General features: G+C 62.4%; 11 protein-coding genes across 11 annotated transcripts; 4 read left to right on the top strand and 7 right to left on the bottom strand.

Moving 5' to 3' along the window:
- Nucleotides 1–7: 7 nt before the first annotated feature.
- RHTO_03541 (nuclear protein localization protein 4-like protein) lies at nucleotides 8–2,823 on the top strand (the record flags this gene model as incomplete). Its single annotated transcript, XM_016417211.1, has 8 exons — nucleotides 8–10; nucleotides 68–148; nucleotides 396–511; nucleotides 572–935; nucleotides 990–1,940; nucleotides 2,001–2,303; nucleotides 2,364–2,508; nucleotides 2,570–2,823. 8 exons carry the CDS (start codon nucleotides 8–10, stop codon nucleotides 2,821–2,823), a joined length of 2,217 nt encoding a protein of 738 aa, XP_016271424.1.
- Nucleotides 2,824–3,066: 243 nt separating this feature from the next.
- RHTO_03540 (protein kinase) lies at nucleotides 3,067–5,025 on the bottom strand (the record flags this gene model as incomplete). Its single annotated transcript, XM_016417210.1, has 4 exons — nucleotides 3,067–3,226; nucleotides 3,287–3,732; nucleotides 3,788–4,174; nucleotides 4,249–5,025. The coding sequence occupies 4 exons, from the start codon at nucleotides 5,023–5,025 to the stop codon at nucleotides 3,067–3,069; spliced, it is 1,770 nt and encodes a 589-aa protein (XP_016271423.1).
- A 255-nt stretch (nucleotides 5,026–5,280) lies between these two features.
- On the bottom strand, nucleotides 5,281–7,417 carry RHTO_03539 (amino acid transmembrane transporter; the record flags this gene model as incomplete). The annotated part of the gene is made up of 7 exons (XM_016417209.1): nucleotides 5,281–5,441; nucleotides 5,506–5,586; nucleotides 5,648–5,795; nucleotides 5,855–6,068; nucleotides 6,126–6,263; nucleotides 6,331–6,745; nucleotides 6,826–7,417. 7 exons carry the CDS (start codon nucleotides 7,415–7,417, stop codon nucleotides 5,281–5,283), a joined length of 1,749 nt encoding a protein of 582 aa, XP_016271422.1.
- Nucleotides 7,418–7,811: 394 nt separating this feature from the next.
- On the top strand, nucleotides 7,812–8,637 carry RHTO_03538 (uncharacterized protein; the record flags this gene model as incomplete). Its single annotated transcript, XM_016417208.1, has 5 exons — nucleotides 7,812–7,845; nucleotides 7,932–7,982; nucleotides 8,057–8,086; nucleotides 8,237–8,346; nucleotides 8,608–8,637. 5 exons carry the CDS (start codon nucleotides 7,812–7,814, stop codon nucleotides 8,635–8,637), a joined length of 255 nt encoding a protein of 84 aa, XP_016271421.1.
- A 162-nt stretch (nucleotides 8,638–8,799) lies between these two features.
- On the bottom strand, nucleotides 8,800–10,142 carry RHTO_03537 (carboxy-cis,cis-muconate cyclase; the record flags this gene model as incomplete). Its single annotated transcript, XM_016417207.1, has 3 exons — nucleotides 8,800–9,767; nucleotides 9,827–9,934; nucleotides 9,989–10,142. The coding sequence occupies 3 exons, from the start codon at nucleotides 10,140–10,142 to the stop codon at nucleotides 8,800–8,802; spliced, it is 1,230 nt and encodes a 409-aa protein (XP_016271420.1).
- A 174-nt stretch (nucleotides 10,143–10,316) lies between these two features.
- RHTO_03536 (3-carboxymuconate cyclase) lies at nucleotides 10,317–11,629 on the bottom strand (the record flags this gene model as incomplete). The annotated part of the gene is made up of 3 exons (XM_016417206.1): nucleotides 10,317–10,686; nucleotides 10,797–11,111; nucleotides 11,187–11,629. The coding sequence occupies 3 exons, from the start codon at nucleotides 11,627–11,629 to the stop codon at nucleotides 10,317–10,319; spliced, it is 1,128 nt and encodes a 375-aa protein (XP_016271419.1).
- A 214-nt stretch (nucleotides 11,630–11,843) lies between these two features.
- Nucleotides 11,844–12,689, bottom strand: RHTO_03535 (uncharacterized protein; the record flags this gene model as incomplete). The annotated part of the gene is made up of 5 exons (XM_016417205.1): nucleotides 11,844–11,993; nucleotides 12,060–12,196; nucleotides 12,261–12,475; nucleotides 12,530–12,558; nucleotides 12,621–12,689. The coding sequence occupies 5 exons, from the start codon at nucleotides 12,687–12,689 to the stop codon at nucleotides 11,844–11,846; spliced, it is 600 nt and encodes a 199-aa protein (XP_016271418.1).
- A 192-nt stretch (nucleotides 12,690–12,881) lies between these two features.
- RHTO_03534 (uncharacterized protein) lies at nucleotides 12,882–14,043 on the bottom strand (the record flags this gene model as incomplete). The annotated part of the gene is made up of 4 exons (XM_016417204.1): nucleotides 12,882–12,899; nucleotides 12,953–13,473; nucleotides 13,588–13,788; nucleotides 13,851–14,043. 4 exons carry the CDS (start codon nucleotides 14,041–14,043, stop codon nucleotides 12,882–12,884), a joined length of 933 nt encoding a protein of 310 aa, XP_016271417.1.
- Nucleotides 14,044–14,457: 414 nt separating this feature from the next.
- Nucleotides 14,458–15,951, top strand: RHTO_03533 (uncharacterized protein; the record flags this gene model as incomplete). The annotated part of the gene is made up of 1 exon (XM_016417203.1): nucleotides 14,458–15,951. The coding sequence occupies one exon, from the start codon at nucleotides 14,458–14,460 to the stop codon at nucleotides 15,949–15,951; it is 1,494 nt and encodes a 497-aa protein (XP_016271416.1).
- A 112-nt stretch (nucleotides 15,952–16,063) lies between these two features.
- On the bottom strand, nucleotides 16,064–19,460 carry RHTO_03532 (origin recognition complex subunit 4; the record flags this gene model as incomplete). Its single annotated transcript, XM_016417202.1, has 7 exons — nucleotides 16,064–16,533; nucleotides 16,589–16,727; nucleotides 16,782–16,871; nucleotides 16,952–17,146; nucleotides 17,231–17,464; nucleotides 17,539–17,718; nucleotides 17,790–19,460. 7 exons carry the CDS (start codon nucleotides 19,458–19,460, stop codon nucleotides 16,064–16,066), a joined length of 2,979 nt encoding a protein of 992 aa, XP_016271415.1.
- Nucleotides 19,461–20,272: 812 nt separating this feature from the next.
- RHTO_03531 (uncharacterized protein) lies at nucleotides 20,273–24,472 on the top strand (the record flags this gene model as incomplete). The annotated part of the gene is made up of 6 exons (XM_016417201.1): nucleotides 20,273–20,534; nucleotides 20,682–20,825; nucleotides 20,895–21,061; nucleotides 21,130–21,231; nucleotides 21,295–21,490; nucleotides 21,552–24,472. 6 exons carry the CDS (start codon nucleotides 20,273–20,275, stop codon nucleotides 24,470–24,472), a joined length of 3,792 nt encoding a protein of 1,263 aa, XP_016271414.1.
- Nucleotides 24,473–24,615: the final 143 nt, after the last annotated feature.

The following is a 24,615-nucleotide window of genomic DNA, read 5'->3' as shown; positions in this document are numbered from 1 at the left end:
AGGCGCAATGGTGAGCACTGCAGGAAACCTACAGCGCACTAGAAGGCTGACGGCGTCGAAATCGCAGCTCGTCCGCATCCGCGCACCCAACGGCAACCACAGGTTCACCCTCGAACCCTCGGACGACATCAGCGTGCTCGTGCAAAAGGTGACAACGTTGTTTCTCGCTCTGGAGTGCTCCCGAGCTGGTCCGACGGGCACAGGAGGGGCGAGGGGGCGAGGACGAGCGGGTCGCCTCGAGAGACTCGTCATCGTTGCGAGTACCACCAGGACTCGACGGAGCGGACTGGCTGGACTCTGGATAGTCGTGTTGAGCTCTCTTGAGCACACCGTGTACCCGCAATCGCATTCCGGGACGACTCAGCGCTGACCATCGTCTCCTCCCCACCTCCCAGATCCTCGAGACGTCGAACGAGATCGACCCCGACACGCTTGCGCTCTCGAACCAGCCGCGAGGAGGAGAGAACCCCGTCTCGGGCATCACGGGCGACTTGGCTTCCCTCGGGATCAGGTGCGCTTCTTTCACTTGCTCGCATCCTCCGAAGCGTGCTGACTGGATCGAGCGCAACAGCCACGGAGACCTCCTCTTTGCTTCCTACAAGACCCGAGCAGCACCCTCTGCCCTCTCGTCCCATCCCGCTTCCGGCACAGCAACTCCGACCACCTCTTCCTCCTCTCACGCCGCAACCCTCTCCGGCAAGCCCGTCCCGCTCGACTCGCTCCCCATCGCCTCAACTTCCGCCTCTGCCTCGACTTCTCTCGCGAATGGATCGAACGACAAGCAGACTGCTGTGAGGAGACCGTGGGAAGAGGCGAAGGAGGACGAGGTCGACCGGTATTGGGAGCAGAAGGATGGCAAGATTGCGAGGCCGAAGGGTCAGCATGGGTGCAGATGTGGGCCGAAGAGCATGTGTAATCACTGCATGCCGCTCGAGGTGCGTCCGAGTCGGCTTTCGTGCGCGGGATGAGCTGACCGATTTCGCGTGCAGCCCTTCGACGCCGAATACCACGCTTCGCATAACATCAAGCACCTCTCGTACCACGCCTACCTGAAGAAGCTGCACGCCTCGATCCCATCCTCAGCACAATCCTCGACCTACATCCCTCCCCTCTCGGAAGAATCCTACCGCGTCGCCGTCCCTTGTTCATCCGGCTCGCACCCTCCCTGGCCCGCCGGTATCTGCACAAAGTGCCAGCCTTCCGCCATCACCTTGACGCGCCAGCAATACCGAATGGTCGACCATGTCGAATTCGCCAATCCAGCTCTCATCGACGGTCTCCTCGGATTCTGGCGCCAAACGGGCACACAGCGGTTTGGGTACCTCCTTGGAACGTACGCGCCGTATGAGGAGGTTCCGATGGGCGTCAAGGCGGTCGTTGAGGCGATCCACGAGCCGCCGCAGGAACCGCATGCGGACGGCATCACGGTTGGCTTTCCTTGGGAGGAGGAGGCGAAGGTCCAGGCGCTCGCAGACGCGTGCGGGCTGCAGATTGTCGGCGTCATCTTTACCGACTTGACGCCCGACACCTCTTCCGAGGACGCGAAGAAGGCGGACAAGGTCGTCGCGAAGCGGCACGCCAACTCGTTCTTCCTGTCGAGTCTGGAGGTCCTCTTCTCCGCTTCGCTGCAGCGCAAACACCCCACCGCCTCGCGCTTCTCGATGACCGGCCGTTTCTCGTCTCGCTTCGTGACATGCGTCTTGTCGGGCGACATCCAGGGCCAGATCGCTGTCGAGGCGTACCAAGTCTCGGACCAGGCGATGGCCATGGTCGACGCCGACATGGTGGAGGCGAGTGTCGACCCGGGAATCGTACGCGTCAAGGAGGAGGGTCCGACGAGGTACATCCCCGACGTGTTTTACCGCTACAAGAACAAGTACGGACTCGAGGTCAAGGAGAGCGCCAAGCCGTGCTTCCCGGTCGAGTATCTCCTCGTCAACGTGCGTCGTGCGCTCTACCTCGTCAGGCGCGTGCAAGCTGACGAATCCGTCGTTACGCAGGTCACGCACGGCTTCCCCGTCTCGCCCAACCCGCTCTTCACCTCCCCCACGCCCTTCACGCACGAGAACCGCGCAGGACTGCAAGACCAGACCCTCTCCTCGGTCGCCTCGTCCTTCCTCGCACTCGCAAAGGACATCCCGGCGGAACTCTTGTCGGGCACGGTTGGCACGAATGCGGATCCGGGCGAGAGGGAGAAGGAGCTGGAGGTGCTGAGCGCGGATGAGGGGGTGGAAAAGGTGGCGAGGTGGCTGAGCGACTGGCACTTGTTGCGTTTCTTGACTGACTGCGGCATGTTCGAAGAGGTGTGTCGCGCTTCTCTCCCTGCGCCATGACCCTCGACTGACCCGAGTGAGTCACCGCAGAACGATCTCCGCCTGATGTGCCGCATCGCGACCATCCGCCCGACAGACCGCTCGATCGCCTCGCAGCGCGAGCTTGCGACCGTCCTGGCGCAGCTGTTCGCTTCGCCAGGTTGGCAGACCTTCATGGTTGTCGCGCAAGAGCAGGGTGCGTCCCTCTCTCCTCTCTGCCTCCATCACTGTGGCTCACCTCGAATCGCTTGTCGCAGCCCCTGCCCCTCCGCCTCGCACCTATCCCGGCGGTTCCGACTCCTCCGCCCAACAACAGCCGACTCAGACGCTCGACGGCTTCGACATCCCTCCCGACATCGACATGCCTCCCGAGACGTCTGCTTCCGGCTCCGGCGCTGCAGCCGACTTGGGCGCAGCGGGAGGAGCAAAGGTCTGCCCGCATTGTACGTTCGAGAACCCGCCTGACGCGGGGGCGGACTGCGAGGTGTGTGGGTTGCCGTTGTCGGGTTGAGCGTGCGGCGGGCAGAGGAGGAGGAAGAGACGGAGGCTTGTTCTCGCATCTCATTCGTAGAATGTTGTTTCGCAAACGCTTTGCACCATGCCTAGCTGCGTTTCGCAAACGAGACTGCAGAGGTTCTACCATACTAGCTCTTCGCTTGAAGCTCTCGCCACGATGACACCCGCCTCCTCCGCCGCCACGAGGCCCATCTCAACAGCCGCCCACTTCAGCTCTGTGCAGCCGCGCCCAGGACATTTATGACCAGTCGTCGCCTTTGAGAGGTCTATCCAGCGAGCGTAGACACGTGAAGAGGCGGGCGAAAGGCGGAGCAAGGACGCAGTTCCGAGGTGCGATCTCGCCGTGAAGGATGCCGGCTTTCTGGTGGAGTCGCAGGAGGGAGACGAACAGCGACAGCCTAGCGAATGAAGCTGATTAGTGCGTGTGCGTGTCGCGAGGGAGAGATGCGCGAACGCACCGGGTCTCCAACGAAACCTCCCTCCAATCTTCGGGCGCTTCACCTCCGTCCTGCATCACCGCGAACAAGCGTCCGTCGTGTCGTTCAAATAATCCTTCGAACGTGAGAACGTCCTCGTTGTAGGCGCGGAGGTCGCGACCGAGAAGAGCTTCATCTCGAAGGTAGTCCTCCATCCCGGGTCGAGCGATCTTGACCGCAACCGCATTTCCTACGCTGTCCGTTCCGCGATAAACGTGTCCCACAGCGCCTCGGCCTACAAGCGAGACGAGAGCGATGGGCGAGTTGTAGTAGTCTGGAGAGACGGAGAATGGAGAGGTTGCGGCAGGCGTGGCAGGTCGTGAATCGCAAGATGTGGTGGACTCAGCAGACGAAGTTGTCGAAACAGCGCTAAGAGACCGGCCGACCAAAGAGACTCCGTCGGGGTATGTGCAGGTGAGCAACCATCGCTGCGGGATTACGGCGTCAGCGTGGTCGCAACAGCAGCGGAGAGACGACACGCACTTCAGAGCGAGCTGACTGCAAGTCCTGATGATCCGGCACACCGGCCTTCCTCGCGATAGACACGTCCCCCTCGCTTGAGCTGGACGACAGGTTGCGATCCTCCCCGACCGCCTCAACCAGAAGAGCTTGTCGATCCTCGTCGAACGCGGCGCCTGCCAAGTCGTCGCCATGCAGCGAGGCAACCCCAAGCTGTTCTGGAAGGATTGAGCGAAGCAGTATGCGGAGTAGGCTCGGCTGCGTCGGATCGGTGGATGCGATAGGATGAAGGCCCGAAAGGAAGACGTCAAACCCGCCTGATTCGAGATCAACCAGCTCGCCGATCACGAACGAGAGACCGTCCACAAGTACGAATGAAGTCACGCCGGCGAGTCGCGCTCCTTGTATCGCCTGTCGCATCGTCCAAGCCGTAGGTCAGCTCCGCGTCGCTTGCGAAAGTCTGCCGGCGGTACGGATTGACGTACCTGAAGCAAGCATGAGCTGGCCGCGAAGTCAGTTACTTGTGAGTTGACTTGCTGAGGGGAGAGACAAGGAGACTGTCGCATGCAGCGAATCAGCTGGCGGTAGATTCCCTCCTCGCCGGCTCCGCTGGCGGTTCGCGCGGCTGTCGCAGGACGCGAAGCATCGGGCGTCCTGATCGTCAAGCAGGAGAGGAAGCGATGACGCCAGCTCTGCGCAGGCTGAGGAGCAGTCGTGTGAAGGCCCGTGTCGGCGGTGGCCGCAACGAAGCGCTGAATGGACAAGTCGATCTCGAGTTTGAGGTTGTGCTGCTTGCCGTGACTGTCGGTAGGCGGAAGCAAGAGCTTGGGCTGAACAAAGTGTCGCGGCGGCGAAGGAAGGTCGAAGAGAGCGTAGAGAGGGTTGACGAGAGCGATGACCGCGCGCAAGAGGAATTGCATCGCCTGGTCGACTGACGACTCGATGTAGAAGGGAAGGGGCATGGCGAAGTCGTCGAGCAACCTGGCAAACTGGCTCGCCGTCCCTTCCGAGACGACGTCGACCGTCTCGCCCGCAGCGATCTTCTTCTCCTCCGCCTTGCGCACCTTCTCTTGCACCGTCGCATCAATCAAAGGGGCTAGATCCGGCTTGAAGAGGATGAAGCGGGGGAGGTAGAGGGGATTGGACTGATGGTCCGACAAGTCTGGTGGGGCAGACCCGCAGTGACCCCCAGGCGGTACGGGGGCTTCGACTGGCGAAGAAGATGGCATCGCACAGGCCAGGACGGACGAGAGAGCGGGCATGACAATCAGTGGTCGCGAACGAGGGAGATGAGTGATGAAGACTGGTGTCCAGGCTGTCGCAGGGGCAGTACAGCGAGATGGCAACGCGTAAAGCAAGCAGATGAGAGCGCGGAGGAGAGGGCGAGGTCTTGCGAGCAGTTCGCGAATGAGCGGTGAAGCGCTGGAGAAAGAGCGAGGGACGGGTCGGGTCGGTGGTTCACGCTCGCACAGACAAGCAGCCCACTGTGACGTAGTAGACATTTCTGCCGTCGCATTTCAACACTGCTTGTGCGCCTCCCCCGTCAACGCCTTCCTGATGCTCAAAAACGTCGAGAGGACCATCACGAGCACCCCGAACGCCGCGCACGCCCAGGCTGCGACTCGTTGAGGGGCGAGTTGGCGACCTGAGCCGGAGAGGCGGAGGAAGCATGCTGCGGCTGCGAGGGAAGGGGAAGAGGTTAGTTGGGAAGAGGAGGGAGGAGGGAGCAGGGAGGGACGAACGGAATAGGTAGGCGAGTGCGGTGGCGGAGAAACCGCCTGCTAGTTCGAGGATAAAGCCTAGGTCGCAGGTGATGAGTGAGACTGTGGCCGAAACGGAGAAGGGTCAGTCTTGCTTCGGGCGACGAGAAAGGGACGGACGCACCGACGAGCGCGCTGAAAACGAGGGCGGTGGTGATGAGGACGTGTCTTCGCTTGTTGAAGACGAGGTCGTCGGGCCAGAAGTACGTCTCTGCGACTTCGCGGCAGACGAAAGCCTCGAGCGGGAGGGTCGTGAACATGTTCAAGCCGAACTGCGCTCGCCATCGTCAGCTGCGTCTCAGTACCGTCTATAGAAGGAATGCAGACGCACGCAAGCTCGAGCAATGTTGATCAACGTGTCGTCCTCGGCGAAATTGTTGAGGATGTTCCCCTGCGTCCGGTCGGTGAAGACGAGGAAGCCGGATATGGACATGCAGAGGCAGGCGATGACGGAGAGGGTGGTCGAGATGTGTGTTACGCGGGCGAAGCGGTCGAGCGTGGGCGTGCGGAGGGAGCCGTAGATGAGGAGCGAGTTGTGGTGGCAGCTGCGCGCGGGGTCGTCAGCTTCGCTTTGAAGTCATGCAGAGCGTTCAGGTACTCACACGAAGGCGAACGAAATCACTGAAATAGCCCCGAAAACGCCCGGCTCGAGCGTTGTCCACCGCTGCGAGGGATCGCCCTTCAAGCTGTCCTCGACTCCCGGTCCTCGCACCCCGACGCTGACCACGATGACGACCATACTGCGCGACAAGACCGTGTCAGTAGGGCTACTCATTTAACGAGGCAGGAGCAAACCAGCGAACGCACCTGATGAGAGCGAGTGTGGAAGCGTGAGAGAGTTTCTCGATGTCGCGGAAGAGGGAGAGCGGGTACGAGATGCCGATTGTGAGGACGGTCGTGACGATGGGTCGGGAGATGAAGAACGAGACGACGGAGCTCGTATCGGGACCGACGAGGGCGAGGAGGACCCGAGGAATCGTGTCGCCGAGAATGACGCAGAACGCGCACATTCCGCCAAACGCGAAAGCGAACTGGAAGAACGAGACAGCTGCTCGACCGGGCTTGCCGAAGCACGAGTCGAGGATGTCGATGTAGGATCTTCGGCCGCTCATTTTTGCGTTCAGGACGATGAGGCGGATCGTCCAGTCTGTGACGACGCCGAGGAAGATGAGGAGGAGGATGCCGGTGAGGAAGCCTGCTTCTCTTAGTGCGTAGGGCAGACCTGTGAGACGAAGCGAAAGTCGCCACGAGGAAGTGATTATCAGCGCGAGGGGGAGGACGAAGGCAAAGAGGGCAACGCACCGATGATTCCCGCGCCCAGGATCGAGTTCGACATGTTCGCTATACCCGCAAAGATCCCACCACCCCTCAACAGCCAATCTGGCGGCTCTGCCTCCTCCCCCTCGACCTCCATCTCCTTCAACCGCCGTGCCTCGCCGCGCAAGTCGAGACTCTGCCGCCGCAGCCCCGTATGCACAAGGCCCTCCATCAACGGCGTGTCCAGATCCCGGTCATCAATCTCCTCCGAGTCCATGTCGAAGTGTACCTCGCGCGAAGAGGTCGACGAGGCGAGAGGTTTGGGAGGGTAGTAGTCGGCCGACCGGGATCGCTCGTACGGCCCCGACGCGATGAGCTCGTCCTCGTCGTCGCTGTAGCGGAACAAGCTCATCCCTGGCTGCGCATCTCGTGCCGCTGTGCCGTACGAGGAGGCCGATCTGACGGGTGCGGGCGTTCGAGCGGGCGACGCGGGCGGCGGGGGGATGAGCGAGGACGAGGATCGCGAGTGAGATGGGGGGGTCGCAGCTGGAGTTGGTCCTGGCGAGTCTGTCGCGTCGAGGGCGAACTGAGCAGGCGGTCCTCGAGGTATGGGCGCCGCAAGGAGGTCGTCTGCCATCCCAGCGGTTGGCGCGCGTTGGCCAGATCGCGTCGTAGTCTCTATCCGATGCCAGCGAGTGTCCTAGCGAGTGTAGCAGAGCGAGTGAGCGGGTGTGGTCGAGGGTTGAGCGACGCGCCTTCACCGCCCTGCCTCACAACGCCGTGAGATGAGAGCGGTTCCCATCGACCACGACATGGGACAGCTTGCACTCGCTCAATGGCACCCGTGGACTCGTAGCTCTCATTTGCTGGTCGAACGGCGTCGAACGGAGGTCTGCACGACCCGCTCTCCTCGACTGACCTCGTCGACACTCCTGGACGCGTTGAAGAGCCTGTTCACGCCGTCGTCGACTTTCCTGTGTGGCCTAGATAGGCTCGAGGGACCGATGAGGACTTGTCAATGCTGCAGAGAGATGTCAATCCCGCGTCGAGCGCGTCGCTGGCCCGGTGACGCCCCCTCGACATCGACTGGCCTCTCTTGCCCTCCTTCCCTTCACTCGACGACGATCTGACCGCGCGAACGTACTCTCGAGCGCACGAGAGCATCCTCGCAGTCACCGCCAACCCGCACCAACTCGAAAAGAGTGCGCTCCGCTTCCTCTCGCCTCGTTCTGCTCGTCCCACTGACCTCGACTCGTCCGCGTCGCTCGTCTCGCAGACTACCTCGCCGCCGTCAACATGGGCAAGAGTGCGTCACCTTCGGACCGTCCCAAAAACCTCCGCTGACCCTCGCTTGCTCTCCCGCCTCTCCCTTGCTCACCCGCGCACTTCTCGCTTCGACTTCCCCCTTCCTCCCCTACCCTTCGGTGCTTATCCGCCCAATTCTCCACGACAACAGCCGCCACCACCAAGACCAAAGAGCCCAAAGAGCTGTCCGAACAGCAGTCGCTCTGGCAGGACTTCAGGAAGAGGAGGACGGAGGAGCTGAAGAAGGCGGACCCGGACCAGGTGCGTCCCGCTGTCTCTCCTCACTGCCTCAAGCGCTATTCGAGTGGGTAAGAACCGCCATTTGAGGGCGCTGGTTGCAGTAGAGGCTGAGAAATCGGGACCTTCTCAACCTCGAGTCGAGCTGATCCTACGCTCGACACACGCGCAGGACGGCCGTGAGCGCCAGAGGCAGATTGCGGACGAGTGGAAGGCGCGTCCAGCTGGTCCGTATTCGGCAAGTAGGGCAACTGACGCTTCTCCTCCTCGACCTCGCACTCGCAGAAGTCGCCCGAGAACCCCAAGCACGAGTGAAGCGGCCTGCTTCCCCTTCCCCGTTTCCAGCTGTCGTACTTTCCCGTAGCCTCGCTTGATGTACTCGTAACCCGTCTCTTGTTGGCAATCTAGTTCTACTTGTCTACCTTCGTTCGTGTTGCGAGAGGTCTTCCTCCATTCTCGCCCACTGAGAGCGACCTCTCACGCCCAAAGCACGATACCGGGCCTCCCCGCACCCCTCAACCTCGCCACCTCCCTCAACTCCCTCCCATCGACCCCTCCCACCCGCTCGAAGACAACCACCTCATCCGAATCATGTAGTGCAACAGCCAACCACCTCCCCTCCTCAATCGCCTCGTCTCCCTTGCCCTTGCAGCGCAAAGACTCGCTCGACAAACTCATATGCCTCGGTGCGCGTCCGCCGCTCCCAACGAGCTTCCGACTTTCCTCCACTACCAACCCTTCCTCGTCCACCTCAAACACCGCGAGCAAGTCTTCCGGTCCCTCCGAGGTGCCATTGAGCGGGTCGTGCGCTTCCGCGCGGTTCGAGGCGATCAAAGTCCGTCCAGTAGGCGAGAGCACAAGTTCTGCGGCGTGCCAGGAGGAAAAGTCGGATTGGTGCGGCATCGGTCCAGGCGGAAGAAGGGAGATACGTGATTGGAGGATCGTGATTGTTGGGACGGGCGAAGTCGGGTCGGAGGGGTACGAGACGGACAGGACGGAGATCGAGTTGTTCAGCTCGTTGAGGACGTAGAGGCGCGCGACTTTCGCGACGCCGGGGCGGTTGCTGGGTCGCAAAGGACCGAAGAGGACGTGGCGTGGTCCGTCGCCGGGCGTGAGGTGCACCCGCTCGCGTTCTTCCCATTTGCTGGAGTCGTCGGGTGAAGGAGCGAGGATGCGCAGGTCGTCCGTACCGAGGTCGGGGACGACGATGACCTGTCCAAGCGGGTCAGGGTGCGCACCGTGAGGGTGCGCTTGCTCTTGCCGCCATTCGATAGGTCCAAGAGCTGAGCCGGTATCGAGGACGGAGAGGAGGGAGGAGGCGGTCGGGTCGAGGTCGCCTGGGGGAGAAGGGACAATAGAATGGATAGAGGCGCCTTTGTAGTTGGTTGTGAGGATCTGAGGAGGGTTCGAGGAGAAGAGGCAGGAGTGACAAGGCCACAGTCCGCCTGCGCGAGGAGGAGGGGGTCAGCGTCAATGGCGGCGGAAGCGGCTGGAGTGTACGCACCCGTCTTGACGGTCGACAATGGTTTCAGCACGCCCTCATCGGACACGCTGAGCGCCGTGAGCGTTCCCTCGTCCTCCCCCCACTCGTCGGCGGCATAGAGGTGCTTGCCTGCGACGACGACAGTCAGCTTGCGCAAACAGCCGAATGTCGCAAGAGACGCACCGTCCTGCGAGAACGTCAGCCAGGTAGGCGCCGCCCCGCACTCCACCTCGCCCACGACCTTCAGTCGCTCCTCTGCCTTCAGAGCGGACGGGTCGAACGAGAGCGTGAGGATGCGGCCTTCGTAGCCGCCCGCGTACAGCAAGTAGGGTGCCATATCCAGCACGAACAGCAGCGGAGCCTGCGAGTCCCAGCGAGTCAAGACGAGAGGAGAATCGATGAGGGACGTCGCGAGTTCCGTCGGCTGCCTCTGGTCCGCTCAATCTCGAGGGGGAACAGCGAGAGCAATCCTTCTATGTACAAGTCTATTCGCATGCGTTTAGTTACGACTCTACGGCAGCCACTGAATGCACGTCGGCTGGTCGATATCCTTCAGGCGGGCAACCTCCGTCAACCGATCCTGCTTGTCCTCGTCCACCTCGTACACGACCACCTCGCTCGTCCGTTCCAGCGCAACAGCCATGTACTTGCCCTCCCTCTCGTCGTCCTTCTTCGGGCTGAGCGCAAAGTGTCGCGGTCCTCGTCCACCGAGGTCGAATTGGACGGGCGAGACGTTCGTGTTGAGCGTGCCGGCGGCAGTGAGTTCGAAGATGGCGAGGGTGTCGTAGGGTGCAGGTTTGTCGACGGGACAGCGGTTCGAGGCGTAGAGGTAGCGGCCGCTGGGCGAGATGGCGAGCTCCGCGCCAGTCCAGTCGCCTTGGCTGCAGGATATAAGGTGCGGGTTAGCTTTCCGGGCCAGTACCGTCTTGCACCGCTCTGACGATGGGCGACGTCCAGCGCAGCGGGAACGAAGCGGAGAGACGTGACGCACTGGTCCGTGAAGTCCGGCGGAAGGATCGAGACCTCCTTCTGCAATGCCTTCAAGCTCAAGTCCGGGCTCTTCTCCGACGGATACTCCACTTCAAACACCGCAATCGTCGACCGGATCTCCTCCATCAAGTAAAGGACCGTGCGGGACGAGTTCTCGCCTGGAGTGGTGAAGACGAGGTGACGGGGACCGTTGCCGGCGGGCATGGTGATTGCCGGGAGTTGCTCGAGCTTGTCGGGGGAGGAGACGTCGAAGACGCGGAGGACGTCGGCGCCGAGGTCGGCAGCGAAGAGGTAGCGGTTTGTCGGGTCGAGGTAGCTGCAGAAAAGGAACGTCGGAACTGTGTCAGCTTCCTCCCACGCCTCGCGAGCCTCGAAGAAAGCCTCGACGCACACTCCATGAACGTGCGGCGCCTCCTGCCTGTCCTTCTTTGGCCCAGTACCCTTGAAAACCCTCGTCTCGACCTTTCCCTCCTCGTCAAACGTCCCGTCCTCCTTGATCCCAACGACACTCAAAGTCCCACTGGCATAGTTTGCCGTAAACATCCTCCTCCCGTCACTCGAGAGGCAGAAATGGACCGGTCCCTCCGCGACTTTGGCCGTTGAGAGCGAGTCGAGCGAGCCGGATGCGTCGAAGCGGAACGCATGGAGGATGCCGTCGGGTTGGGAGAATTCGTCACCGGTGTAGACGATGGGGTGTTGACCGGACAAAGTCAGCCAGGTCGGGGCTTTGCCGCAGGAGACGGTTGAGGAGGTGCGGAGTGAGGACGAGGCGGGGTCGAAGGCCAGGGTGTAGATCTTGCCGCCGTAACCCGAGGTGAGCAGTGTGCGTGACATGCTTTCCAGTGAGCGAGAGAGGCGGACGAGGCAAAGCGAGGAGACGACTCGCGAGCAACGTCGGCTTGCAATGACCTCGACGCATACAGTCACTGATCAAGCAAAACAAGCGAAATGGTGGAACAAGACTCATGTACTGCAGAGACGATGCGGCGAAATGTACGGTACAACGGCAAGCGGCGCCTCCCCCTTCTCTTCAAGCAAATCCTCTCCTTCAGGAGTCGCCGTTCTTGACCGGGACATCCTTCTCGCCCTCCTGCTTGACGACAGAGTCGAAGTGCACCTTGGTGTACCCGTTCGTGCCGTTGTGCTTCGCCGACGCGCTCGAGCCGGACAAGAGATCGGTTGCTTCGGAGCGGAAGTCCTGCGAGCGAGAAAGCGTCAGTTCCGTCTCGCAACTCCTGATTCTCGCCGTCCGATCCCCACGCACCTGGATGGCGTCGGGCAGCGTGTCGGCGGTCCTGAGGTGGTGCAGGAGGCGGAGGGCGGCGTAAGAGGCGCCGATCCAGAACGTCGCGACGGCGCTGATGAAGCCGACGACCGCGAGCGTCCCGACGAGGAGGAGGGCTGTACCAGCGTAACGAGTGTCACTTCTTCGGCTTGATCTGCGAGCCGTTGGAGGGAAACGCACCCGCAGAGCCAACGAGCCAAGCGATCACGACTGCCGCTCCCACCAAAGCAGCTCCTCCGACGGCGAGAACGGTGCCGGCGGCGAAGAGCGTGAAGAGCAGAACGGGGAAGAACGAGAGGAGGCCGAAGACGAGGGCAAAGGTGGTGAAGAGGGGTCCTTGTTCGGCATGATGGCGGAAGGTGGTGAGCGCGGGCTCGACGTAGCGGGTCTGCAGGCTGTGAGAGCGTCGGTCAGCCCTGTTTAGCCCACTCGGACACGCGTCCACTCACTCTGCGCCCTTGTCGGAGAGGTAGGCTTGCTGCGAGTCCCTCAAGGTAAGTATGAGGTCAGGCAGCGCGAGGAGAGCGCGCGGGGACGCACGGCGGCCTCAACCTCCTTCATAGCCTGTTGCTTGTAGTCTGCGAGCTTGTCCTGGTCGAGCGGAGCCATGGCGGCGGGGAGAGGGGAGAAGGTGAACGGTGAACGCGTGAAACGACTTTCGCGAAACTCGCACGTCGTGGATGCTGGTACGGAGCTCAAGAGATGCAATGCAAGACAAAGAAAGCAACAACAAGGTAAAACGGGATGCAGGTGACCCTCCTCCTCCGCGTGCTCCTCCTAAAAAGCTCGAGTCGACGCCTGTCAAGTATCCTTGATGTCCTAAGGTGCAATACCGTCAGTACCGTCTGGAAGCACATACGAACGAAACTCACCGCGCGTCGCGTCTTCACATAGTTCTCGATGTCGGCGAGACTGCGCTGAAGGCCCGGCAAGACCTGTACGACCGTCTGCAAGTCGATGATCGCCTGCTTGAGGTCCGTCAAGTCCGTCTGGACCGTTGCGAACGCCTTGTCGAGCGTTCCGTCCTTCTTGAGCGCCTCGTCGACCTTGACGCCGAGACCCTTGACCGTCTCCTCAAGCGCGCCGACCTTCTTGTTCATGTCCTTGACCGCGTTCTCGAGGCCCTCGACCTTCCTGTTGACGTCCTTGACCGTCTTCTCGAGCGCCTCGACCTTCTGTTTGACATCCTTGACCGTCTTCTCGAGGCTCTCGACTTTCTTGTTGCGATCCTTGACCGTATCTTCGAGCGCCTCGACCTTCGTTGCGAGCGTCTTGAGGTCTTCTTTGGTCGCGAGGTGCTTGAGATCGTCCTTAGTGATGCAGCGGGTCTTGACGTGCGACGCGAGCTCGTCGAGCTTCTGGTAGAGGTCCTCGAGCGAGACGTTCTGCGCGCCTGCAGAATCATTGGCACACGCAGAGTCAGCGGACCCGCCCCAGCAAGGCGGTCCCGTTCCGGTCCGAGACACGAAGGGCGCTGAAGGTGGAAGGCTGAGCAGCGTGGACGCACCTTTCCTGCGCTTCGTGGCCGGTGTGTCATTCTCCTCCTCGTCGGCCTCACCCGCACCGCCGACGCTCCTCCTCCCACCTCGCTTCTCTCTGCCCTTCTCAATCTGCAACCCTAATCCTGGACCTAGTCCGCGACGAGTCGTGACTGCGCCAAAGGCCCGCAAGGCCGCATCCCTGTTGATCGCAAAGTTCTCCTTGTCCTCTGCAGCGCGAGTGAGAGTCGGTGACCGCGTATCGCGCACGGGTGTTGTGTGGCAGACGCACTTTCCTCCATCGCCTCCCCCGGCACCTTCTGGTAGGCAAAAAAGACATCTGTCGCAGCCTGCGCCTGCTCCCTGGTCGGCGTCGGTTCGTGCAGGATGGCGGACGGCACGGCGGCGTGTAGCTTGTTCAGGTAGTGGGCGTACGGCGTCTCCCCCTCAAGCGGCACGAAGAGAGGAGGGTTGTCGCCGGCCATCGAGGCGGGTTCAGTGAGGGAACCGAACGCGGAAGAGCTGCGGGAAGAGCGGGAGCGGCAGAGCCGGCGACAGGAGAGAGCAGTGCGCCTAGCAGAGACAAGCTCTAGCACCTCCTTGCGACGTGCGCGAAGGGTGGGAGCGCAACCTGTCCTCATCAGCTCGCGGGAGAGTGGACTCCTCCTCTTCACTCGACTCGCTCAGAATGGTTCGTGTGGCTGGCAATGCTGTTCAGAAGGTGTGTAGACACGCTCCCAAATCACTCACGCGACGCCCCGCTGACCCTGCTCGCTGACTTCGACCACCTCCTCTTCCGCCCCACTTCTCGCTCGGTGTCGCCGTGGACCCTCTTTGCGGCTTTCCTCCCTTGTATGCAGTGCGAGACGGTCCTTGACAACACTGCCGAGCCGCCCGCGATGACACAACCCGCCGCGACCACGAACATCCTCTCCCTCCCTCCCGAACTTCACGAACACATCTTCTCCTTCCTCGCCCTCGATAAGGCCGGCAAGCGCCACATCTGCCGCGCCTTTTTGCCCTTCACTCGGCGAAATCTGTTCCGCACGGTCAATCTCGCGCCGGGACGTGCCATCGACCGCTTTCACCATCTTCTGTCTCCTCCGAAGCCCAAGAACGCGCTCCGTCTCGCCAACTCGACAAAGGACGACAAGGCCCTCGGTCTCATGGTGCGGACGCTTAAGTGCACCCAGCAGCTCGAGTATGTCGAGTGCCCGCAAGACGACGACTCTGGCAGGACAGTCGCGATGCGCGAGATCCTGTCTCTCGTGCGCAATTGCACCGAGATGACTCTCAGTGGATCCGGGCTCCTCCGTGTCTTGCTGCCGTCGAAGCGCGGAGGCGTTTTTCTCCCTCACCTGACGACTCTCCGACTTGTCGAGCTCGACAGCGAATTCGACGACCTCTTCAACATGTCGCGTTTGTCCCGCCTCAACCGCTTCCGCTCTTTGCATCGCCTCGAACTGCATATCGAGTCGGATTGGGAAGACGAGGTCGACATCGCCAAGCCAGTCAAGGCTCGTCCTCTGCGGTACATTACGTCTCTCCACCTTGACGCCGGCCCTTCGCTCAATTCTCCCGCCGCCCGCAACTTCATCTCGCATCTCCCGAACCTTGAGCGACTCCGCCTCGAGCTCGAGGACCTGGTCGACCTCGGCTCATTCCTGCAAGCGTGTCCGACCGAGCACTTGACGGAACTGCAAGTCTACTTCGTCGACTGGTTCGATATCGACGGAGACGACTCTTTCTCCCCCATCGACGCCGATCTCGCGCGCTTCGCAAACCTCCAGCACCTCGCTCTCGGCCGCGACACCTTGTCGCGATCCTGCGAGCTCTTCCCCATCCTCGCCGCCCATCTTCACAACCTGCGCGCACTCGAGCTTGGCGAAGACTGCGAGCTCGTCGCTGCCAAGCTCATAGCCTACGTCGCAGCCAGAGGCGGAGGGGTTTCACCCGCGCTCGAACGCGTGAAGGTCGATGCGTTCGACGCTCGCGCGAGCCCAATCCCCTCTGAGATGCCACACAAGCCTGAAGTCCGCGCCGGGACTTTCAAGATCTCGGAATGGTGGCATCTCCCGACTTGGACGAACGACTTTACGCTGGCGGACGCGAAGGAGCTCGTCGCCGTCGGGCAGAAGGTCGGCGTCAAGATCGAGGGCCGGCTGCTTCAAGCGATCGAAGTCGAGGCTTTGCGGGAGAGGGAAGAGGAGTACCTCCAGGAGCGCCGCGAGGAAGTCTTGTACTCGCTGCGCGCGTTGTTCGAGGTCGAGGACGAGGACGGCTCGCTCAAGGAGGCTGAGGAGCGCTGGGCTGCGGCAGAGAGGGAGTGGGAGGACCAGCAGGACGAGGTATTGTACGGTGTGCGTGGGTTGTATGGCGAGGAGGACGAGTAGCTTGCGATGCGAACGACGACCTTCCCAATCTCGCTTCCTCCTCTACCGCGACTCTCTCGACTGGTATGGAGTGAGAATAAGATGCGCGTATAGTTAATGCAACAACAGGAGCTTAATCCAACCAGTTCTTGCACCACCGCCTCAGCGCCAACGGGCACTCTCCTCCCCTCGCCTCAACCTCACGATCAACGTCCTTCGCCCAGGCCGTCAACCTGTACATCTTCCACGGGTCGCGCGCGGTGGGCGACTTGTAGGCGAGCGAGGGGACCGAGACGGGCATCCCTGATCCCGACGTCGGTGCCGCTCCTCCTCCTCCGCTGGACGAGCCCGCGCTGCCAGACGACGTGCGCGGCAAGAGGAGCTCGTGTTCCCTGAGCGAGTCGAACGCGACGCGCATCGCAGGCTTCGAGAGCGGCTTGGTCGACATCGAGAGTGCCGAGGCGGTCGAGGCTGAGACGCGGCGAGCGTGCGAGAGGTACGCGTCGTAGACTTGCTCAAAGTTGAAACCAGAGTGGCGGTCCACCGTCGAGGTCGAGAGGTGCTTGCACGCGATGAGGACCGTGAGTTCCGGGATCGAGAGGTCTGCGAGGGCGCTCGTCAGCTTGGAGCTCGGCAGAACGAAGAGTGGGCGACTCACGCTTAAGCACCGCGTCGCGAGACTTCTCCTCGCCCTTCGGCTGCGGCTTGAGCATCTCGACGCCAAGTTGGGGGACCCCGTTCGAGTCGGCCAAGCCGTTCAAGCGTCCGAGGTAGTCGAGGCGGTACAAGAGATCGGACTAGAGACCGGGACCGTCAGTTGTAGCTCAAACGGAGAGGGGGAGCGAACGCACGAGGGAGGAGCGCAGCTCGGTTGGGACGTTGCCGTGGATCTGCCACATGCGGGTGAAGTAGTCGACGACCTTCTCCTTCTTCAAGAAGCGCTGTGGTTCGAAATTCCCGTGCATCAGCCACATCCTTGCGACAGAGGAAGAGCCGAAAGCGTTCGAAGCAGCGAACTCACCTCGACCTCCTCATTCCACTTCCCCGCCCACTCCCTCCCCTCCTCGCCCGTCTTCTCCTCCCAAACGCGCTCATCCGCACGAAGGAGCCGCTTGGCGAGGTCCATAAAGGCGGAGAAGGACGAAGGAGGAATGAGTTGGAGGACGTGCGATTGGCAGCGCGAGCGGACGCGTTTCTCGAGGAGCGAGAGGCAGTCCTGTGCGTTCAAGGTCCACCAGTCAAGTCAGCCACTGCTGCTGACGCCTTCGCAGGTGACGGACTGTGAAAGACGGTGACGCACAACACGCGATGAGACGCCCACAACCGCTACTCCGCCCCTCCGCCGATTCCCCTGGACGATATCCAGCAAGCAATACAGGAAGCTCTGCCGTGGGTGTTGGGCGAAGAGGTCGAATTCGTCGACGATCAGGATGAGGGGCTTGCTTTGCGTGGTCGTGTTGGTGGAGGAGGACGTGGTGGAGGAGGAGGGTTCGAGGAGGCGGAGGAGGGTGGACATCGTTGCCGAGTTGCTCGACTACGCGGCACCATCCTCGTCAGTTTCTCTTCCTCTTCTTCCAGCGGCGAGAGCAGCAGAGAGTGGAAACGCACGTAATCACCCTCCATCTCACCCTCCACATCCATTCCTCCGAACCCCTGGTCCCTCAACTGAACCGCAATACTCCTCATCGCCAGCCTATCCGTCGTATGCACAAGTCCCGACAGGCGGACCGTGACGAACGCGTCGGAGCCGTGGGTGGAAGAGAGGAGGGCGAGGGTGCGGTTGATTAGCTGCGAGTCGAGTGCTAGTCGCGTCAGTTTCGATACGTTGGGAGCGAGGAAAACAAGGGAGAAGGGCGCACCATCGTCTTCCCCACCCCCCTCGGACCAAGCAGCATCACCGCGTTCCCCATCCCCTTCAACACACATTCCTCCAACGACGCGCGGAGCGGTCGCTCCCATTCGTCGTAGCCGCCTTCGAGGTAGGGGAGCGAAAGGATGGAGGATGCGTTGGGCGAGGGGAAGGGGAAGGGAAGGCGAGAGCCGGAGAGGGTCGAGAGGAGGGTGAGGATTTGGGTACGGAGTGGGGAGGAGAGGTAAGCTGCGTTTGGGACGGTTGGGATGAGAGGGTGGGAAGTCGAGCTGAGAGCGGTGGAGGCGGAGGCGGAAGTCGCGAGTCGCGAAGGCGCGAAAGCCGGCTGCGAGATCTCCATCTCCTCCACCTCCATCTCCTCGTCCTCCTCATCACGCATCTCAAGATCCTCCCCATCCGCCTCCTCAACCATCCTCTCCTTCCCCTTCTCCCTCCTCTTCCTCTTCCTCTCCTCCTCGTCCTCCTCCTCACTGCCACTCTCCTCCTGCTCCTCCTCCTGACGAACATCAACCCCATACCCCTCATCCTCCATATGGAACCCAACCAACCGATTCCTCAAACTCGCAGGAGCGTTCGCGATCTCTTTCAACGAAGGAGGGAGATGGCGGATTCGAGAGGAGGAGCGGGAGGGAGTGAGGCTGGAGGAGCGCCGGGAGGTGGGAGTCGTAAGGGGTGTGGAGGTGGTAGATTTGCGGGGAGTTGAGGAGGAGGGGGAGGACGCGCGTGAGGGAGAAGTGAAGACGTTGTCCTCGGCGGCCGCATCGACGTCGACGTCAAACTCGCTCGCCTCGCGCCTCGGACGCGGCTTGAGCGGCGAAGGGACCTTGGGCGCGTACGACGATGTCTGCCGAACAAGCTTTGTAGGCGTCTTTGCGGGCGAAGGAGGGAGGTCGAGGTCGACTGTGCGAGTGGCGCGCTTGCGCGGCGGTGGGGACGAGACGAGCATGGACTCGATCTCGGCGGCGGTGGTGGTGGAGGCTGCGTCTTCCTCGTCGTCGGATGAGGAGTTCGGGTCGGGAGAAGGAGGGCGCTGAGTCTTGCGCGCTGTCCCGCGCGTCTTCTCCGGCTCGGGCGCAGGCTCGTCCTCCTCGTCCTCGACTTTGACGCGCTTCTTCGGCGGCGCACGAGTCGGCTTCTTCGCTGCCGTCTTGGTCGAAGCCGCCCTCCCCCTCTTCGCGCGCGGTGTGACGACGACCTCATCCTCCTCGCTCTCGCTGCTACTGTCCACCAACTTGCGCACAACCTGCTTTTTCACAGCCGGCTGACGCGCCCTCTTCCCGTTCGAGCGAGGCGTGACGGGCGCGCCTTGAAGCGGCTGGAAATGGTCCGCCTTGCCCGTTGATCGCGTCGAGCGGCGCGTTTCTTCTGGCTCGACTGTGGGAGTGCGTTTCGAGGGAGTGCGGTTGGGCTTGGAGGGTGTCGAGGGGGTAGACATGCGGCGAGTCGGTGCGCGAGGGGGAGGTGATGGAGAGCGGGTGCGTTGGTCGGGTGACAGCGAGGGCGAGGGTGAGCGAGGGCGGGTGCGCTTGGTCGGTGTGCGTGAAGGAATGGGCTCGGTGGGTGCTGCAGCTGGTGCAGAGGTGCTGAGCGAGGTGGAGGGGTCCTGAGGGATGATGCGGGTCGGGGTGCGCGGTTTGAGCTGCTGTGCGAGGAGGGGCATCGTGGGTGAGTGTCGGTGCGTTGTAGCAGTCCTAAGCGTTGTAAGAAGAGTAAGAAAGAGAGTAAAGAAGCAGAGAGAGAGCGAGAGAGAGAGAGCGACGACGAGGACAAGGTGACGAGGCGAGCGCGACGCGACGAGAGCAACGCTCCCTCATCACCTTGAACCTCGTCCTCGCCTTTCTCCTCCTTCCGAGGCTTCACTGACTGCACCACTGAACTCGCACGGTCGTGTTACCCTACTCAAAGTCGGCCCCGCTTGTTCGCGCGGTCTCCGCTCGCCTCCTGCTCCTCCTCGTCACTCGTCATCTTACTGGCTCACTACGACTCGTACGGGCCCGTGCTGTTCGCTACTGAACCGCTTACCCGCACAAACGACGACACCGCACCGCCGACCAACAAGCTTTCCCTCCCACGACGCTAGCGAACCCGACTTTGGCCTCCTCTCGATCAGGAGTGCAGTGATGACCCGCCGCGGATGGGGCCGCGGTGCAGCACAGCGACGACGACGAGGGTTTCTTGCGGGCGAACTCGCGCATACTGGTTCGTACAGCTCAGCGTGCAGACTGCTCGCCTTCGCTGCCCTCGTTTCGCCGCTGCACCCGCAACTCCCGCGCACCGGCCGCCTCTGCTGACGAGGCTATGAAAGGAGACGCACCCTCGAATCCAGGGTGGGCCGCCGCACTGGACCCGTTGTTTGGCTCGCTCGCCTTCTAACGTGCAATCCTTGCTTTCCCTCTCCCTCCTCACCGCCGACCAACCCACCCACACTCGTTCACCGACGCGCGAGCAGCCTGAACAAAGGCGACACTCGCCATGTCGACCGCTTCTTCCCCTCCCACGTCCCTCGTTCTCTCAGCAACCTCCTCAGTCCTCCTCCTCACGCTCTTTCCCCTCGCGCTCCTACGCCTCCGTCGCTCCTTCGCCCCCTTCACACTCGTTACAGCCCTCGTACTCGCCTCGACCCTTGCTCTCGCCGTCGCAGCCTCATTCGCATTCGTCGCGCTCGTCAACAAAGACCGCGAGCGGACTTGGACACTCCTCGGTGGGACGCTCGCTTGCGTCGCATTGATCCTGAGTGAGTTCTGTTTCTCGAGGATGTCGGGCGGGTGTATGCGCCTGCACGGCGAGCAGAGCGGGGCCTCGACGCACCTTTCGCTCAATCGAGCGATTCCGACCCCCTCGCGACAAACATCCCTGACTGACGGTCTGTCGTTTCGCACAGGGGATCTGTCGATTCTCTCGCTCGCCCACACGCTCACCGAGGTCTCCCGCCCGCCCGACTCGTCTTCTCTGACTCGTGGACGCCCACCTCGTTCCTTCCTCTCGCTCTTGCTCCTCGCCCTCCTCCTCACGCTTTTCCTCTCCTGTACGTTCGCGTCCTCTCTCACTCTCCTTTTCCTCATAACCGTCACCGCTAACGTGTCTGGAAACGCAGCCACAACCCTCCACGTCGCACTCCTCTGCCTCCCCTCCCTCCCTTACTCGAACCTCAAGACTCTGGCGGTCGCTCGCGGGGCGTTACATGCCCTCTTTGAGGGGACGGTCGTCCTCTGGGGCTTGATGAGGTGGAAAGAGGGAGAGAAGCGAGAGAGAGGGGAAGAAGTGCGTTCCGCTCGCTTTCCTTCAAGTCGCGCGAGGGCTGACGCAGATCGTTTCGTGCGTGTGTACAGGCGAGATTGCCGAGCCAGGGATGGGGAGATGTCTCGGCGCCGACGGACGTCGAAGCTGGACGAGATGCGCTGGCTTCGCTCAAGACCGTCCGCTCGCTCGCAGTGCGTCCGACTTTGGCTCCTCGCTGATCGAGACTGTTTCGCTGACCGTCGATGGATTCACAGGTCTCCTTCCTTGCCCTCCAACTCCTCGCCGTCGCACTCGACATCCTGTCCGCCGCCCTCCCACTGCGCTCGTCCACCACCAACAAGACAGCCCCGCAGCTTCGCCTCTTCGGTTCGGCGACTTCGCCCGTCGGAAACTTGGTCATGTCGGCGATGGCGTGGGTGAGGTGGACGGGGATGGTTGAAGTCGTTGCGGGTACGTCTCGCTTCGCTTTCCTCCGCGAAACCCTGACTCACGCTGTCTTCGCTTGACATAGCTCTCTCCGCCCGAACTCGCCCGACCGACCTTCCACCGACCTCAACGCACCTCGACACGGCCCTATACCACCACCCTCACTCTCTCCCTCCGACTCCCACGCCCTCGCTCCGCCCTCTCCCCGACCTTCCCACCACTCCCCCTTCGCCGCGCTACGAACGTCTCCCCTCTTCCCGCGCACAAGTTCAGCAAACTCGCGAGAGGAAGAGTATGGAGAAGAGGGGCGCGGGTGGTACGCCGGGTCAGGGATCGGTCGGGTCGTCGTTCTTGTTGCTGGAGATGGACGCAGAGGACGAAGGAGGGACGTTCCAGCCCAGCATTGCGCATGCGCAGCCTGAGATGGAGGTCGAGCCGAAGGAGGAAGACCTCGTCGTCGTCCCGTCGCTCCCGGTCAGGCAGGCTGGTCGACTCTCGCCCTCTCTTCCGCCTCTCGTGTCCCTCCCGCTCCTTACGACTCCAACCGGCTCCCCCCTCTCGCGGCACCGCCCTCACCGCTCCCTGCCCACGCTCCTCACCGGCGAACCCCCAAGTCGTCCGTTCACCCCGCTCCTCACGCCCGTCACGCCGAACGACGAGCGTTCTCCGCCCCTCTCGCGCGCAGGATCGACCTCGCCGACTCTCTCGCGCTGGCGCCTCCCTCGCTCGTCGGAAGACAAGTCTCCCTCGGTCCCTCCGTCGCCAACGGCTGGGAAGACTTCCGCCCCTCCGTCCCCTCGCAAACTGCGTCGCGGACGCGGCGCGTCCGTCTCCTCCGTCCCGACGCTCTCGCTCGGTCCGCCTCTCGCGCTCGATGCCGAGAGGGAGAAAGGGACGAACACGCCTGCTTCGTCCATCTCGCGCGCGACGGGGAGGAGGCGTAGCGGTTCGGTGGGGTCGATCTTGCGCTCTTTCGCTGCTGGAACGGGCGGGCGTCCTTCGATGGAGACGAAGGCGTCTGATGCGGCTGGACAAGGATTGTGGTGGGACGTCGAGCCGAACGAGGAAGAGGACGACCCGTTCGTCCGCTCGGCTCCGCCGCTGCCTCTTTCTCTCGCTTCGTCGAGCGTGTCGATGTCCCGCGCTTCGACGGACGGCGAGCCGAGTACCGACGAAGGAAGTGGAGCAGTCACGCCTCTGAGGCTGAAGAAGGCTCTCCTCGAAGCGATCCAGGAGCCAGACGGAGGGGACGCCGCACTCGCTTCGCCCACGCGCAGAGTCGACGACGACGAGATGAAACGCATGCTCACGCCTCCTCCGCCGCACATCGAGGACTTCGACTCGCGCCACAAGCACTCGCCCTCGGCTGCTTCGTCCATTGCGTACGCCTACCGCGCAAGGAGCGCCTCGCAATCCAGCAGCGGCAGCGTCTTCCGCGAGCACCTCGACACGACCGATGGAGACACCTCGAGCATGCCTCCTCCCTCGCCGAGCTCGTCGCTGGCGCTCTCGACTTTCGCGGCGTTCGGAGGAGGACGCGCGTCGGTCCCTTCGTCGCCTGTTCTTGCGCCGAGGAGGAGGACGGACGCGATGATCTCGCCGCTCATGCTGCCGAGGCGCGTGGCGAGCGAAGGGGCGAACGACCCGTCGACCCCGCAGCAAGTCGCGAGTCCGACGCCCACCTCGACCAGGACCTCGTCGCCCTCGATTACGCCCAAGGCGTCGCGCCTCCCTCGCCGCCTCTCGCGCCAGAAACGCCCGTCGATACTCTCGCTCCGCTCTAACAGCGCGTTCTCCACTTCGCCGGCCAGCAACGCAACTCCGCAGCGCCGCTCGCCCAGCTTCAGCCTCCTCCCAACTCGCTCGTCGACAGTCAGCGCCTCGTCCAACACGCTCTTCTCATCGCCCGCTTTCGCGTCCCTACGTAGGATTACGACGCCTCGTCGCTCGCCCTCGCCCGTCCCGTCCAACCGCCCGTCCGAGTCTTCCGACCTCTCCTTCGCTTGTCGTGGACTCGTCGACAGCTCGAGCGACTTCAACGTCTCCCTCGCCAATACTCTGCCCCCTTTCGTCGCTCCTGCTCGCCCTTCGCAGACCGGCGACGAGGTTGAGAAGGGTGAGATGCCTTCAAGCGCAAGGATGAAGCGTCGCTCGCGCACCTCGAAGGGTAGTCGCAACGCCTGGTGGAAACAGCTTCCGTCCGCAAGCAGGCCAACCACGCTTTACCGCCAGAACTCGCTCGCCTCGGGGCGTATCCGTCGCACTTCTGCCCCGGCTCGCAGCTCGGGAAGTTACTCGCGGCCCCCTTCGTACGGATCCGGCTCGAGCGCTGCTCGCTACCTTCAGGCATCGGAAATTGAAGGAGGTGCCGGCGGTTCGTCGTCCGGCCACATCAGGAGCGTCTCGCTGCCTCTCCCTCTTCCACCTGTCCCTTCGACTCCTCCGCCGTCAAGCCGCTTTGAACTGCCGACCATCAGCGACTTCTCGCCCATCGGCTCCTCCATCTTTCACCTTCCGTCCAGGCTCAGCGGAGGCAGCCCTCGTTCGACTCGTAGTCGGGGCAGCCCCAAAGTCAGTGCTCGAGTCGCCGTCCCAGTCACGATGCCGTCCGCTTCCTTTGCCGACCAGCAGTCCCTTCGTGAGACCTCGTCATACGACACGGCGAACACCTCGCCCGACTATGCCGTGGCAGGCGAGCGATTCCCGACGACGCCGACGCCCGAACCTCTCGCACACGAGCTTCACGAGCTCACGTCCCTTGTGAGGAGTTTCGCCGGCTCGCCAGGTGGTGACATCTCGACGAGCGATGGCTCGGCAACGCCTACCTCGACCACCTCGTCCCTCCCCTTCACGCCTCTCTCGCCAGTCTTCTCGCTCGACCCCAGCTCGCCCACCTTGACCTACTCTCGCGCTCGCCAGGCTCGCGGCGAAGACGACGCAGAGGAGGAAATCGAGCTGATGAGCCCGTTGACGCCGGCGTCGCCAGGCTTCGGCAGGAAGGACTAGTTTCGCTTCTTCTGGGTTCCTCGCTTCCATGTTGATACATCTTCTTCGAACTGTGTAGCCTCGACTTGACCTGCAAAAGAACATACTCTCGCCTTCTCTCGGAGCCTGAGCGAGGGAGAAACGCGGTCTACATGACGCGGAGA

This window comes from Rhodotorula toruloides (assembly GCF_000320785.1).
Source record: "Rhodotorula toruloides NP11 unplaced genomic scaffold Scaffold21, whole genome shotgun sequence".
NCBI classification, from domain to species: Eukaryota; Fungi; Basidiomycota; class Microbotryomycetes; order Sporidiobolales; family Sporidiobolaceae; genus Rhodotorula; species Rhodotorula toruloides.
The sequence above is the reverse complement of the archived record's forward strand: the minus strand, read 5'-3'. Positions and strand labels throughout refer to the sequence as shown.